The sequence below is a fragment of the Macrobrachium nipponense genome, chromosome 41, assembly GCF_015104395.2.
Source record: "Macrobrachium nipponense isolate FS-2020 chromosome 41, ASM1510439v2, whole genome shotgun sequence".
In the NCBI taxonomy this organism is placed as follows: domain Eukaryota; kingdom Metazoa; phylum Arthropoda; class Malacostraca; order Decapoda; family Palaemonidae; genus Macrobrachium; species Macrobrachium nipponense.
Window position 1 is genome coordinate 50,039,301 of NC_061102.1, and position 17,784 is coordinate 50,057,084.

Consider the following 17,784-nt stretch of genomic DNA (forward strand, 5'->3'; position numbering starts at 1 on the left):
CTCGCCACAAAACGGGCCAACTAATTTACAAATATGAAACTGCACAAGACCATGCATTTAAGCAAAACACGACATTTCAGAACAGATTTCGTAAAACAAACGTATGTATTTCTATGAGCCCCTGAACATGCAATATAGTGTTGGAAACTATAGCAGGTACATTTAGAACCGACACCAGCAGGAGTCTTACGGATCTGTGAATACGATGCAGTACAACAGAAGCTGCTCTGTATATATTATGTTTCTCTTCCATCCGAAAGTAGTTTGGGAAAAGCAGCAGAGAGGAGAAATAATGCCGTAGGAAGAGTGTTCATCTTTAACGTCCATCACGGAGCTCAGGAAGGGAATATTTTAGTGGAATACATTATTCTCGGCAGACCGGACGTTTCGCTCAGTACAGGAAGAAACGAATAATGGGAGAGCAATTTAAGAGATCGCCTGCGCCGTAAATAAATAAATTCAACTTAAATATTAAGTAGTGTAGGTCTCTATAAAATGGTTACATAATTCTATTCTGATAAAAGGGTGAGAGAGAGATTCTAACACACTTATTCGCACCCAGGAATTTTAAGAAGCGAGATAATTCCGTAAAACTAAAAAATACCTGCTAGAGCAATTTTCAACGGTAAATAAAACAATGAAAAACTTTAACCACGAAAGCATTCTCAAATGTAAATACCAACGAAAAAGATGGAAATGGGTATGTAAGGAATAAAAAATGCATTCTGAAATACAAATGTAAGAAAGATACGAAATAAAATGCACAGAAAAATAAAATCTTGCAAACCTCGAAAAAAAAAAATAATAAAAACAAGTGTCACAACAAAGTCTACACAAAAATTTAACGCTAAATACAAAATGGAGGACAATCAGTTTTCTTCTAACACTACTAGAGCAGGCCACACGATAATTTGCAAACGAAAACAAGCACTTGGTAACGCCAAATACAAAAAAACAAAATATGAAACAATATGTGACAGGCTACATACCAGCAACTTCACCCGGAATCCCCAATCCATTCCACGAACACTCCGAGATTCTTCCAAAGTTTTTGCATGCACCCTGCTGCCTTTCTTGCATGCTTGCTTGCTTGCTTCACCTGCTCTGTGGCTTTACTCTTCTCGATACTCCACCTGCCTTTCGTTTTCCCAATTCAATGCCTAAACAAACCCACTACTAAAAGTCTTTTTACCATCCATGTCTTTCCATTTACCCTAAAACCTTACTCTCGCCAACACCGACTCTCAACTTTCTCCTTGCAAACCCGGTTAAACTCTTCAACGAGTTTTTGCAGTTTCTCTACAGTATTCCCAGTCATCACTGTACCATCTGCAGACATTACCAATCCACATGATCTACCACACTTCGCATCTGTAGGCTATCAATCGTCCCTCTACGTCAGTGGTTCTTAACCTGTTTTAATGCATGCATCTCTTTCAAAGCAGCAGTTAGTTCTCGCACCCCCTGGATTGTTGAAGTAAAAAACAAACAAAAATAAAAAAAATAAAAACAAAATAAATAAAGCTAAAAGAGGCGTCCCTTCCTCGTCTCTCCGAATTACATACGACGTTCATTCTGTACTCGAGTCTGTTGCAATGTAGGTGTAAGTTCATATCTACAGCACAGAGCACTGCTTTGGAAAAATTATTAATAATAATAATAATAATAATAATATGTTTTATAAAAAGTAATTGCTGCCTCAGCTGCATTAATTATATACAGGTTCTTCTCTATTTTTCTAATTATTGCTTTCTCATTGTTGCTTAAACTGGTGAGCAACGCACCGAAGGTTGACATATCTCAATTAGGTCAAACGATTGGATTTTATTAGTAAAAAATTTCAGTTGTTGTAGTCAAATTTTCGGGTGTATCCCGAAAATTTGACTACCCCAACTGAAATTTTTTACCAATAAAATCCAATCGTTTGACCTAATTGAGATATGTCAACCTTCGGTGCGTTGCTCACCAGTTTAAGCAACAATGAGAAAGCAATAATTAGAAAAATAGAGAAGAACCTGTATAAAATTAATGCAGCTGAGGCAGCAATCACTTTTAATAAAACATGTTTAAAAGAGGGTTTACTTCCAGCATACACTAATAATAATAAAAATAATAATAATAATAAATAATAATAATAATGAATAATAATAATCAATAATAATAATAATAATAATAAATAATAATCCTATATAATATAATAATAATAATAATAATAATAATTACTATTTTGTGTTAAAGAGGATGGCAGCATCAGTGGAATTGATTTTATATATGGTCTTTTCAATTCTTCTTATTATTCTCTTCTCATCAGGGCTGATATTTGCTAATAGCTGGCCGATGTTCATACTCTGGTTAAGGAAATGTCTATAAAAATACTAATTTATTGATAAGACAACTAAAAATCTTTAGTTGTCTTATCAATAAATTAGTATTTCTATAAGACATTTCCTTAACCAGCTATTAACAAATATCAACCCTGATGAGAAGAGAATAATAAGAAGAACTGAAACGACCATATATAAAATCAATTCCACAAATGCTGCCATCCTCTTTAACAAAACATGTTTGAGAGAGGGTCTCCTACCTTCAAATAATAATAATAATAATAATAATAATAATAATAATAATAATAATAATAATAATAATAATAATAATAATAATAATAATACTTTTTTTACTTTAGTTTAACCAGACCACTGAGTTAATATTAACTCTCCTAGGGCTGGCTCGAAGGATTAGACAAGCTATGATAAAAATCTTTATAAAATACTATCTAAAAAATAAATATTTCATATTAGGAATATATACATTACTATATATTATATTCTATCGCATAAATTATTAAATTTAAGGAATTTGAAAATATTAAAAAGTGAAAATTTGTTACTTTAAAGAAATATCTTCTAAATAATATTTCTTTTTGGATTCCATATTTTGAAAAGATTTCTAAAATATGTTTTACTGTTATTTGTACATTACATATTTCGCATATAGGTATTGGGGCATGGGGGTTACTCATTAGGTAACCATGTGTCAGTTTAGTGTGACCAATTCTTCTTAGCCGTGTCAATATTACTGATCTATTGCGGCATTTCTAGTAGGAAATAAAAATAAATAAATAAATAATAATAATAAAAATTTTATTATTATTATTATTATTATATACATATTATTATTTAATTTTTATTTTTTGCAGAAAAAATAACATGCGTATATAAGGACATCTTACAACCTTTGACTAAACAAAACCTTGTTTTCTGTCAACTTTTAAACCAAACTAGTAAGTCTAATCTAACGCAAACCCTAAAGAAATATCATTTCTCCTTCCAGGGATGATGACGCTGGAGCAGGAGCGAGACCATCCTCAGGGCGCTACCACAGCCGGTGGGGAGGCCACACCGAACACTCACCATGCGAGGCTCACGCCGACCATTCTCACGACCCAACCCACCCTACCATCGCAAGCCACTCTGCCACCTACAACACTCCTGCCCACTGAACCGACCACCAACCCAACGTTTTCATCTCCCTCATCATCACAGACCATTCTGTCAGGCCACCATTCACCCCTTATGCCCCCTCATTCACCAACTTCTACCACGCCCAACGTCTCCCCGAAAGTGCTGAAGCCCGGTTCCCACAGCCGACGTGCCAGGACACCTTTGCGAGGGCAGCAGCAGCAGCAGCAGCAGCAGGGAGAGAGCTATGGCATCCACAGTGGCACCCTTACCTTTGAGGGATCATCTTGGCTGGGGTCAAGACAAGTTCATCGGTCCAAGAGTCAGAGGTCGGGTCAGAGCCAAGGCCATAAGTCTCCTCAGAGTCAAGGCCAGAGGTCAAGATTTGTTCAGAAAGGCAACCAGGTTCCAAGCAAAGGGCCAAAGTCCCCGCAGGGTCATTCAGAGAGAATAACTCAGTTTGCAGGGCAAAAACATGCATTGGGAGGAATGTCAGGAAGTGCAAAACCATCACCAGAGAGTATGAGTAGGAGAGGGAGTGAAACAAGCCTAGGACAAAAACAGAAAAAAATGGCATGTGAAGTTGTACCTACTTTACCTCCTCCCCCAGATGCTAGACTTCAAGGACGAGTGCCACAGCTTCCAACAGATCACAAGGGTTTCCCGCATGCCCCTCACCTGAAATCAGTTGGAAGGATTCCGTTAGTGGCCTCTAGTATGGAAAGTACTGAAAGTGTGAACCTTATGGATCTCTCAACTGAAAATGACAGTGCGTGTGCTACCTTGGACATGAAAACAAAACCCGTGCAAGATGGGTCCAGTATGGAAGTAGATTTTAGTGGGGTGCTATCTGCAAATAAAACTGGAAGCAGCCCCCTCGCCTCCCCAACGTGGGCTGCAAACACAGTAGGTTGCACATATAAAAAGAATTCACCCAATGATCCAGCATTCACAACTAGGGCTTCTTCAGTGTCACCTTTCGGTGGGAGGCCATCTTCAAAAAAAACATCTCCAACAGTTCAACATGCCCCAGCTGTTATGGATGTTACTGGGGCTATTAACACATCAGACACAACTCCCCTTTTGGTGCATGCAGGAGATACATCTTCTGAAGCAGAAGACATAAGCATAACGGACGGAGCATCCGTATCAAATGCCACAGGGGCTGGGTTACCTGCCTCTCAGGAAGAAAGTGCTGCAAGTCCCTCTGCAAGTTCTACAGTGTCTGTTGGTTCTTTAAAAATATCTGACGGTTCTTCAAAAGGATCCAGAGTTAAACCCTTATCCTTAGTGACCTCACCAAGCGTTAGCTCTGACCCAAGCCAGAGGACAGGCATAACATCCCCAGCTCCACTTTCTACTCCTGACCTGAGAGTAGACATGTTTGATTCCGACTATCAAGGTGAAGGAGGGTGGGTACCTGGCGAGACAGATCCAGCCATGGAGATAGGGTCCCCCCCAAATGTTCCTCAAGGTTTTCCAGCCATTACACCGGAGGATCTCACTCCTGCGGAACTCCACGAGTTCGACATGAAATATGGTTCTCCTCATCACGCTCGGTCTCGTTCAATCAAATCGCTCGCCCGCCCCACTCTGCTCGCTCTTCCCTTGGAGAGACCTCGCATGACTTCCCTTCCAGTCAACGCAGATGAGGATGATGACGACTACTATCGCCTGAGGCACTTCTCCATCAGTGGCCGGCGCATAGTCAACCGTGGCGACTCCTTCAAATCCAGAAGAACAAGATCTAACAACAGCGTGGCATCTGACGCTTCCAGGTGAGTCACATAAACCAAATAAATTATTTCCCCGACTTAGTCTCGTACCCCTCAAATAGGATTCCATAACCAACCCCCAATATTTCCAAGGTATTATAAAGGCTTCTGTATGTGGCATAGAGATTTCTTTGCTTGTGATGCATTGTTCTGTCGTGGCGAATGCTATTTAGTGTAGATGGTAGCATTAGACGCATCATACCTACCGTGTTATATAAACTTATGACCTTAAACCATATCCATAATACCATGTAATGACAAGCTGATTCCCTTTAACCAGAATCTTATGCTAATTACGAGTGCAACAATGAATGACAAATAAAAAAATTACACGTGCCTTTCTTAATCAATCACAGAACTACAGAACTAAAAACAAGCATAGATCAATTTCTTCAGCATAACATCTTTTACGAATTTTTACGAGTGAACACTTGAGTCTGCAATGCTAACATCTTGCACAGGGAATGTATTTTTTAACTAATTCCCAAAACCGAAATAATTAAACAAATAAGAGATAATCATATAAAATCTTCACTGGCATATACTCTTAATACTAAGAAAACAGATACGAATGACTTGAAATTAATATCTTTATTGCAAAGGAAACCGCAACATTACGTTGTAATTCAAGATACAAAGGGTTAACTATAAATTCATCTTGGCAGTGAAAAAAAAGACTCGTCTCAAGAATAGCGCTCAATATACACAAGGAGCGATTTTTGGGAATTGTGTTCATCCCTTCTAAGTAAAAATGTTCGAAATAAGCGTAGTTTAGGAAGCAAAGGTATACTTCGTGTATTTGGTGATCACTCCTTTGGAAGGCCAACTGTTGAACGACACCCCCCTGACAGCAAGTTATATTTAGCCATTAATTGTCTTTAACACTAATGCGTGCATAACACACTCGAGGAGATTTTCAATCGAAATTTAGATACTTATGAATAGGCAAACTGCCTCCATCATCCCAAGAAGGATCAAAACCAGAGTGATTTCCATTCCTCCAATATCGAGTTTAAGGTTCCAACTTTCCACTTCATTTGTTCGAAGTTTTGTCTTTGTCAATTGTCAGGGAACCGATGAATAAAGCAGTATCGCCTCTTTACTCAATACACTAGGTATTTTCCCCCAGACTGTATAATACAAACGTGATAAAAGAGTTTTCAGTGTATTTACAAACAACCTATCGGAGTAACGTTAAGCACAAGAACACGCGTACATGTTAACGATGAACTTCGACAACATTTTCCAAAGTATAATTCACCCTGCACTCCACGGGATTAAAGATAAACAAAGCACAACAGTACGGAAAACGAAAATGTAGCCTCGTCTCGATTCGTGGTGGAACAGAAGCTTGTATAAATACCCATTTAAAATTCTAAAACTGATTATTAAGTTCCAAGCTGCACTATATATCTATATTTGTGTGTGCTCTTTAACATTGCTTGTATCAAGTAACGTGCCTGGTATCACATTGTGTAAGTTTTTGTGTGTTTGAGTCATGGTCATGGTGTCTCATATTAGTGTATACTTTCTTCGTGGTGAATATTGCATCATATATATTCTTGGCATTACTTATAGTTTACCATCGATGTTGTGTTCTCAGCTTGTCTGTCTGTCTTGTCTGTCTGTCTTATCGATGTTGTGTTCTCAGCTTGATGTCTGTATGTCTGTCTGTCTCTTCTTATTGTAAAAGCTTCGTCTTGGATGTCCGTGTCTTCCAAGCCTTAAATTATCTCTCTCTTGGAATGCAAAGCCTTGAAAACCGAATGCTGTCCTAAAAATATCACATAGAGAAAATATGTCTTGAAAATAGGAATGCTATTTCTGTCAGTGTCTCATAAAATGCTCAGCATTGGATATACAGAATGGAATGTTCAGTTGCAAGACGGAATGCTAATAATTACCACTTACGAAGAACAAAACTCGTTTCAAGTGCATGCTTATGTAATTAGTGAGTTCATTAATTACCTGCCTGTCATAAACACAAACACTGCGAAAGCAAGGTATTAAAAAAAATGAAATACGCTCTGGAAATCCTCATTAAGATAAGCTAACTCGCTCTGAGACGATGAGAGTATCTCTCTCTCTCTCTCTCTCTCTCTCTCTCTCTCTCTCTCTCTCTCTCTTAATGAGAATGAATTGAACGGTTTCTCTTCCTCGGGCAAATATATACAGCACGAGACGGGAACGCTAAGTATACTTTGAATCCAGGAGTGTGTATTTAATTGAGGCATCGTGCATATCTGCACAGAGAAGAATATATTTCATTGATGGCATCAATTAAATAAGATATATTTCTTGCACAGTCATTGATGGACGTATAAAAAGGAACGTTTCTCTTAGGTTTTGAAACGAAGCGGCTCGATAATAAGAGCTATTAATACCTTTCAAAGTAAATTCATAGATACTATAGTAAGCAGTTGTATGTATCGAAATATACATTACAATCATTAAAATCTTCACACTCCTGGACCTATTCTTGTATTGGAAATTCGAGGTATGCATTTTTTTTTATTGAAAGTTCGGCGTAAATATACAAACTATCCGCAAATATACGCAACTATTTCGACTAGCATCCATTCATACAAAATCTCGTGTGTATTTAAACGATGTTTCTGATGTATAGATGATTGGTATACATATATATATATATATATATATATATATATATATATATATATATATATATATATATATATATATATATATATATATATATATATATATATATATATATATATATATATATATATATTATATATATATATATATATATATATATATATATATATATACATATATATATATATATATATATATATATATATATATATATATACATACAATTATCCACAAATATACGCAACTGTTTCGACTAGTATCCATGCATTAACAATCTCGTGTTATTTAAACGATGCTTCTGATGTAGAGATGATTGTGTGAAAAAAAAAAAAAAAAAAAAACTCCTTTCCGAGGTATGCGACCTAATTTCGGGAAAGACCCCCCCCCCCACCCCCAACCCCTTTCCCCCTAAACACGGAGAGCCTGTCCAGTATCAGGACCCATTATCTGGCGTTCATTTCCTCTCCCGAAGCTTCACGGAGCCTGACGGTGAATTCTACCAGGAGGAATCCGCATTTATCTCAAAAAGTCTTCTTCAAAAGAGGCCGAGACACGAGCTCTGTCGAGACCCGGTGTAATTTCAAAATTATACCGTAATTACCAAAGTCGTTTGGTAATTACCGGATCATAATCCATCTTGTAATCTCAAGTGAATCTGATTTAATGCTCGGTTTGAATCCTACCAATTACACTAAATCAAATTTAATTATTGGGCAGACTTATTTGCCAACAAAGAGTCCCAAACCATTTTTCATTATATAATTAGTTTCTATCAGTTGTCCATATAAAGGAGGGAGACGTTCTCCCGTCTTTTATAATCATTACGCGTCATAACTAGTCTTCAGACCATTTATTCAACAACCATGAAATAATATATATCAGTTTTCAACATCTCAGACCTTAATAGAACTCTGCATGCTGCAAACGTTACCTATTTACAACGATAAAGATTAACCCAGAATCATGTACTTCCAACTGATCGTTTCTTCCTGTATCATGAGCAGTTACTGCTGCAGTGTGCGTGAGGTCTTTAACGGTGGGAGGTTGAAAGCAACGTGAATAGGTTTCACCTACTGAAATATCAACAATAATAATTAATAATAATAATAATAATAATAAGCGCTCAGTTGACAACTAGTGTCACAGCATAACCTCTCGCAAAGCAAAAAGTGCGAACCGAAATTGCACTCCATCGAATCTCCACATTTTCTCGGTCTTCGTTTGCAAGTAGTCAACTACGAACACAAGATAACAATTTTCACTGTACAAAGTCCCAGTACCATTACAAGCAATAAATACCTGTAATGGTACTGGGACTTTATGGACACCCTGTATTAAAAAAAAAACATTGTCACAATTTATAAAGAAAAAATCTCGAACTGAGTTAGGTTTTTCCAACATTTTCCAATTATTGTCGATAGTGTCAAGTCATCGATTGCCGGAGGCAAAATGTCATCGTTCCATTGCAAAGATACTTTTTATTTGATTTTCCTTGAGTAAAAAGCAAAAAAAAAAATATATGCAAAAGGAACACTTGTTATAAGAATCCAATAAAGGAAGTCGCCTGACTGCGGTGGATATCAAGTCAGATGTGAGAGGAAGACAATGAGAAAACTTAGTACATCACAATAACAAAGAAAAGGTAGATCTCTGTCTTGATACTAGAACACTCAATTCCCAAGTTTCTTCATCTCAAGATGCCACGAACTAAGACGCTATTTAATTGCTGTTCGCCCTAACTTCGAAAACAATGTGGAAGTTATGATGTACTAGGAAGGTGACAAGCAAGCTGTGATATACGAATTCTTTTCAACCAATCACGTTACGCCTTTTATAAGTATGACTTGCTGGCATCTTAGTCTTCTCTCTATTCACTAGAGTAATTCCGACTTACCAAGATGTATCTTTTATAGAAGGGTGGTGCTAATTTAGGTGAAAAAAATTTCAACTTTACAAGCTTGATGGTGAGGGCTACGCGGCACTGGAACCCGGCGCTGTCCGTAGTAGCCATCTTGCTTGGTGAGACGTACCCGCGTGAAGTCAGATTAATCAACAGATATCACAAGTTTAACATACGACTAGAATTTGAGAAATATCTAGAAGTGTTCGTGAACTATCGGTGATAAGATTAGTGTGAAAATAGTAGGATAAAGCGTCTTCTAAGTTAGTTTTAACAAGTGTAATACTGAAATCAGAACAAGATGGCAGTAAGTTCCAACTGCGGGAAGAGGTGGCGTAATTTAGCTTGCTTGGCAGATTCGCAATACGATGAGGTAGCAGGAAGGGAACTGGCATTTCTCATCTATGAAATCAGCAACAGTCCTAACCAAAAAGATACAAAAGCATTCATAGATATATTAGAAGGATATAATCCTTCAAACTGGAACAAATCTAATGAAAACATCTTGAAAATAATTGAAGAAGTTCCAAATAAAATCCAAGTGGTCAAGAGACTCATAAAGAAAATATACATAAACCAACATATTCCGACAAAGAAAATGAATAAGGTGAATCTTGTGAATATCCTAATTGATGCATTAGGAAAAGAATGCCAAAAGCATGCAAACTGTGTAAGGTTTTGGTATAGCATAGTCAATCCACAAAACCTAATCAGAAAATGTGCTGCATGCAACATTCCGACCCATCCACAGTGTGCTGAGGTAATGCAAGATTTGAGAAAAGATACAAGAATTTTTTGTTCAACATGTCTATCATGGATAGACAATGTTATTAAATCAAGATTGAATGTACAAATAGTTGAGGATGAAGAAGAAGAGGAGGAAGAAGAAGAAGAAAAAGAAGAAGAGGAAAACGGAAGAGAAGTAAACAAAAATGAAATGACAGAAAAAAAATAAGGAAAACAAAGAACAAGATAAAAGTATGGATGCAGAGATACTCATTGATACTACATATGAGGCATAAAGCAGCATACCTACGAAGAAATAAATTACGATATGACAACAGAAAAGCAAATCCCGAAGAGGCTCTACCCAGATCTACACAATGACGGGAAAGAGGAAAAAATAGACAAGAAAGACAAAATCTGCAACCTTTTGAAAAGAGGGAATTGCAGATTTGGAGAAAGATGTTACTACAAACATCCTAAGGTATGATCAAAACTATGAAATATATGGTAAATGTGCATACTTAGATGGCTATGGGGATGATTGCAGAGATCTGCATCAAAAAAAAAATATGTAAAAAAACCTAAAAGAAGGAAAAGGATGTAAGTTCGACAAAAAATGCAAATATATGCACCCTGTAGCCATGAATAATAATCAAATAAATAACCAACCAAGTAATAAAATCCAAAATAAGAAAGAAAAAAAATAAAGAGAGAAATCAAGAATATCAGGTAAAAGAGAAAAGCAAACCACCAATGAGATATGCAGAGGTGTCAGCAAAAAATTTCAAAGCATCAGCTCCGAAATTCTACTCAAGAGATAATAACTGTATTTATTATGCAAGAGGATATTGCAGAAACGGAGAAAATTGCAGATTCAGACACAAAATGAATAATTATGATGAAGGAAGATCAAATATTATGGAAAAGTTGGATTTTTTAATGTCAGAATTTCTGGAAATGAAAAAAGAACAACATACCAGAACAGAACAGAGACATGGGAAAATCCTTATTACTACCAATATTAAATGAGGAGAAAACACGCAAACCATCATAGTGATGAATGCGCAGGGTTTAGTTACGAGTAACTCAAAAAGAAAAATAGAGTACTTAGAAGAACTAACCCAAAATGAAAAGAAAATAGATATAATGAATATAAGTGAAACCTGGTATTCCCAAGAGACTGGGAATGATGATCAAATAAAAGGGTTCCAAACTTATAGATCAGATAGAAAAAATAGGAATCAAGGGGAACCGCAATATATGGGAAAGACAAAAAACAAGGAAAAATATATGAGAAATATAGTAACTCAGAATGTGAACTAATAGCGGTAGAATTTGAATCTGAAAAATTGATGAACATAGTAATATATAGACCTCCTAATACTAAAGAGTTTGACTTAATAATTGAAAAATTGGATGATATATGTAGAAATCACAAGGACTGAACTATTCTCCTATCTGGTGACTTCAACTTTCCTTTCGTAGAATGGAAAGAACGAATAGGAGACTGTGGTTGTACTTATACATATAAAAAGAGAGTAATAGTAGTGCAGAAGATAAGAGGCAATTTGAAAAGCTATTAGATATGCTACTAGAATACAACATTCAACAAATAAATCACCTGCCAACAAGAAAGGAAAATACTTTAGACCTAGTATTTGTGAACGAGATGAATTATGTTAAAGAAATAATAGTTTATAATGCGAGTATTTCAGATCATAATGTCATAGAATTACAGTTCATTCCAAAGCAAGTGAAAATAGAGATAAGCAAGAAATGAAAAAGTGGGAAGGATATGGAAAATACAACTTCTACATAAAAATATAAAATGGTCAGAAATTAATGAGAATTAAACAAAGATTGGGATAACATTTTCGTAATGTGATGACATAAGGGTAAATACGGAGATATTATATAAAATATTGGAGAAAATAGTGGATAAATATATACCGAAGAAGAAAAGTAAACATCATTCATGCATCCTACCAAGAGACAGAAGGATCTTGTTCCAGAAAATCAGAAAGTGGAAAAAAGGTCTTGCAAAAGAAAAAAAATGCATGGAAAGTTATAGAACTAAAAAGTAAGATAGAAAATGCAAAACAAAAGATTATACAATCAAAAGAAAATGAAAAACGGGACTTGGAAGAAAAAACCCTATTAAATATCAAGCAAAACCCCAAACTATTATACTCATATGCGAAGAAGATGAATAAAAGAAGAATAGAAATAGGCCCTCTGAGAATTGAAGGGAGATTAACGAATGAAAAAAAGGAAATTTGCAACATACTGGCAGAACGATATAAGAGAGAATTCACCCCTAGAATAGATAATGAAGATAATGATATAGAAGTAAGGGACGAAAATAGTGAATATTTAGCTGACATAGAAATTAATGAAGCTGATATTGTGCAGGCAATTAATGAAATTAAAAATGGAGCTGCTGCAGGGCCGGATGGAGTCCCTGCTATTTTGTTAAAGAAAGTAGTTCATTCTATCGCAAAGCCACTTGCAATATTATTAAGACAAAGTGTAGATACAGGCAAGATTTATGATGAGCACAAATTAGCATATATCACCCCTACTTTCAAAAGTGGATCAAGACTAGAGGCAAGTAATTATAGGCCTGTGAGTCTAACATCACATATTATGAAAGTGTATGAAAGGGTAATGAAGAAAAATATTATGAAACATTTAATAAAAAATAATTTGTTTAATATAGGACAACACGGTTTCGTACCCGGAAAAAGTACACAAACCCAACTGTTAGTCCACCGTGAGAACATATTCAAAAATATGAAAAGCGGAAATGAAACAGATGTGGTTTATCTAGACTTTGCAAAAGCTTTTGACAAAGTAGACCATAATATATTAGCAAAGAAAATTAGAAAACACAATATCGTAGATAAAGTAGGAAGATGGTTAAAAGAATTTTTACACAACAGAAAACAGATAGTTATTGCAAACGATGAGAAATCGGATGAAACCAAGGTAATATCCGGTGTGCCACAAGGTACGGTGCTAGCTGCAATATTGTTTGTTATTATGATTGAAGACATAGACAGTAATGTTAAGGATTCGGTAGTGAGTAGTTTCGCTGATGACACAAGAATAAGTAGAGAAATTACTTGTGATGAAGATAGGAACGCTCTACAAAGAGACCTTAACAAAGTATATGATTGGGCAGAGGTAAATAGGATGGTATTTAACTCTGATAAATTTGAATCAATAAATTATGGAGACAGAGAAAGAAAGCTATATGCATATAGGGGACCTAATAATGAGACAATCACAAATAAGGAAGCAGTTAAAGACCTTGGTGTGATGATGAATAGGAACATGTTTATGCAATGATCAAATAGCCATTCTGTTGGCAAAATGTAAAGCAAAATGGGAATGTTGTTACGGCACTTCAAACAAGAAAAGCTGAACACATGATTATGCTTTATAAAACATATGTTCGTAGTCCACTTGAATATTGCAATATGATATGGTACCCACACTATCAAAAGGATATTGCACAAATAGAGAGTGTACAAAGGTCCTTTACAGCTAGAATAGAAGAAGTTAAGGACCTAGACTACTGGGAAAGACTACAAATCCTTAAAATTATATAGTCTAGAAAGGAGAAGAGAACGCTACATGATAATTCAGGCATGGAAACAGATAGAAGGAATAACAGAAAATATCATGGAACTAAAAATATCAGAAAGAGGTAGATTAATAGTGCCCAAAACTATACCAGGAAAAATAAGGAAAGCACACAGAACATTAATCCACTACGCACCAGCATCGATAATGCAGCGTCTATTCAATGCGTTGCCAGCTCATCTGAGGAATATATCAGGAGTGAGCGTAGATGTGTTTAAGAATAAGCTCGACAAATATCTAAACTGCATCCCAGACCATCCAAGATTGGAAGATGCAAAATATACCGGAAGATGTACTAGCAACTCTCTGGTAGACATTAGAGGCGCCTCACACTGAGGGACCTGGGGCAACCCGAACGAACTGTAAGGTCTGTAAGGTAAGGTCTAAGTAAGGTCATGCCTCCCCTACCCTTCGGGTGGACACACAGTTTTGCAGGAGGAGGGTGGATGTGTCATGTCTCCCCCACCATCCCCGATCCCGTACCTAACCCCCAACCCCCGGGGCCAGACAGACATGTTTTGAAGAGGGGGGGTGGATGCGTCATGCATCTCCTACCCTCCCAATCCCCTACCTACCACACGGGGTGGAGACGCAGTTTTGCAGGAGGAGGGTGGATGCGTCATGACTCACCTACCCTCCCAACCCCCTACCTACCACACGGGCGGACACACAGTTCTGCAGGAGGAGGGTGGTGATGCGTCATGACTCACCCTACCCTCCCACCAACCCCTACCTACCCACGGGGCGGACACACAGTTCTGCAGGAGGAGGGTGGATGCGTCCATGTCTCCCCTACCTTCCCGATACCCACCCGGGGATGACAAACAAGGAAGATCCACTCAGATTTTATAATTATACATTCTTTTACAGCATGGTAATACTTAGAGAGAGAGAGAGAGAGAGAGAGAGAGAGAGAGAGAATTACTTTTAACAATTCAATACTTCATGAATCCAGTTTCTCAAACCCATCAGGCTTTGGAGCCCAATGAATCCTTTCTTAGACTTCGCTGCGAAACATTAGTATACTAAAGATTCTATGAAATCCGTCCTTGGAGATCTCGCCTCTACCAGTGCATTAAACGTTGTAATATACGGGAAGCGCGTTTTCTTTGTGAGTTCCCGGAACGCCAAGATATCCGTTTTTATCCTTGCAACTCTGAACTCCAGGTGAACGCAAAAAAACAATCTCTTATCAATGTTGATAATTATTGATACACTGTCTTCCTGCAACGATCAGAAACACTTCTTTGCTTAATCTTTTATCTCTAGATAATCCAGCTTATTTCTTTTTCCTAACAATATTCTTAAATAATATATACTTTGGTCATGTAGCTTGCTTTTAATGTTCCAATACTTTCCTTAACTGTTAACGAACTAAAACTAATTATATAGGTGAATATATATATATATATATATATATATATATATATATATATATATATATGTATATATATATATATATATATTTATTTAAAAAAAAATAAGTTCGAGTTATTCTAGTATTTGCCATAAAATCCATCACTCGTTTTGAGGGAATATATTACTTCCTATCTCTCTGCATGTATGCAATACATACACACAAACACACACACACAGACACACACACACACACACACACATATATATATATATATATATATATATACATATATATATATATATATATATATATATGTATATATATATGTATGTGTATGTGTGTGTGTTATGTATATTGGTGGAATGAGTATAAAGTGGCAGATATAAGCCAAGTTTAAATAACACAAAAAATGTCTTGTTTTTACAGGGAAGCTTCTTAGACACGAACTAAAATTAGTGTCAATTTGAATTCAATATGAATTTAATATAATACTATAAAACACCAGACGCTGCTACCTCAAGAAAGATGTCTAAAGCGTAACAAAATACCAAGAGTCTAAAGCGTAACACGAAACCAACAAAGCCTAAAGCGTAACACGAAACCAAAACAGTCTAAAGAGAGAGAGAGAGAGAGAGAGAGAGAGAGAGAGAGAGAGAACTTCAATTACCTTCACTATGTTTGCAAACCCATTACGTAACGAAGTGCACTGTCTTTGATTAGGCAGCGCCTTAAAAACTGTGCGAAAAGAGAGAGATCAAGTTGCGATGACTGTAAAATCTACCACTGGTCCGCCATCTTTTCAACTCATGGGCTACCTACTTGATCTTTCTCTCACTACTTACCGCTCCCCCCTCCCCCCCAACCCCTCCCACCTCCCTCCTCCCCAACCCTCCCACCTCCCTCCTCCCCAACCCCCCCACCCCCCCCCCCCCCACCTCCCCCCCCGAGTAAAGGAGATAATATACCATTTGAAGCCGCATAATTTTCTCAAACAGATAGAGATCACCAAAATCTGGACTACTTTAAGGGAAAAAAAAAAAACCTACATTTTACATGTAGTCTTTCCAAAGCACATAAATAGTTCCTCACTGGACGAATGGGTTCCGTACTCGACTATCAATCTGGTAGCCCGAGTTCGCTACCCACGGCCACTCAGTGCGAAAGCAGAGGAATTTATTTCTGATGATTAGAAATTCATTTCTCGGTACAATGTGGTTCGGACCCCACAATAAGCTGGAAAAATTAATTGGTCTTTATAGCTACGTGAACTAAAATATCTAATCCTTCGGGCTAGCCGGAGGAAAGCTGTTAATCAGCTCAGAGGTCTGGTTAAACTAAGATATACTTAACATTAAGTGCATTTATAAAAGATATAAGATTATATTTAGACAATCTACGTGAGTACAATAAAAATGAACTGACTACTCCCTAGAGAATAGATACTAAGCAAAAAGAAACAAAACCAAGAGATTTCCCTCTGACGAAGAATACCATTCCTAAAATTTTTAATAAGTTTGGCTGCACATAACACATTCACGACCAGCGCTCGTTTTCAGCAGAATATCGAGTATGATGAACGAATTGTAATAAATATTAATTTAAAGCCATTTGTAAACATTTGATCAAATGCAACATATTGATCGCTCCGTGGTATTATATATGATCGGTAATATATATCAGTGTTCGATGCAATAGCCGTTTAAATCCACAAATATTTTCCTGACGGTGGCTAATACACAAAAATGATGATTGACGTCAGCGAAAATACAAATTTCCATAAACTTTCTGATATTTTTGGATATTGTTAAAACTTGCTCATACGTCCTCACATACACTCATAAGCAAATAAAATGGGAATTTAAAATAAAACAATAACAACTTTTCAAAAGAGCACCTCCGCAATATAAATATCAATTCAATGCAATGCTACTATTACCATCAGTCTTCCTGAATATGGGCAGGCATTAACATAGAATAAGCCTTAAGTCCAAAGCCTGGAGAGCATAAACGAAACGTAAACACTCAGCAAAGGTTGACGATGGTAATTACTTGAATAAGTCCTAACTCAACCTTCCCTCACCAAATCGAACCTCGGGCAACGTTTCCTATTTGGAACGAATTCGGTGTTTTTGAAGGTCTGGATAGCTTTCAATATCCTGTGAAAGTCCGGGTGGGTGGCAATCATGCGTCTCTTTATCTCTCGCGAGAGAAAGACGTCACATTCTGTCTCTTTTCCTAAAGCATAACGGTTACCATTCATCCCTTTCCCAAAATTAGCCACCTGTTTCCAGTAAC

General features: G+C 36.7%; 1 protein-coding gene and 1 long non-coding RNA gene across 5 annotated transcripts in view; one reads left to right on the forward strand and one right to left on the reverse strand.

The window, feature by feature from the left end:
- Positions 1 to 17,784, reverse strand: part of LOC135212756 (uncharacterized) — an 819,431-nt gene that overhangs the window by 416,839 nt on the left and 384,808 nt on the right. The window lies entirely within an intron of this gene.
- Positions 1 to 17,784, forward strand: part of LOC135212755 (mucin-4-like) — a 620,473-nt gene that overhangs the window by 350,208 nt on the left and 252,481 nt on the right. For all 3 annotated transcript variants that reach the window (XM_064246503.1, XM_064246504.1, XM_064246505.1), the window contains exon 2: positions 3,331 to 5,236. In XM_064246503.1, coding sequence (XP_064102573.1) covers positions 3,333 to 5,236 — 1,904 coding nt within the window. In that variant the 5' untranslated portion in view covers positions 3,331 to 3,332. The remainder of the gene's footprint in view (positions 1 to 3,330; positions 5,237 to 17,784) is intronic.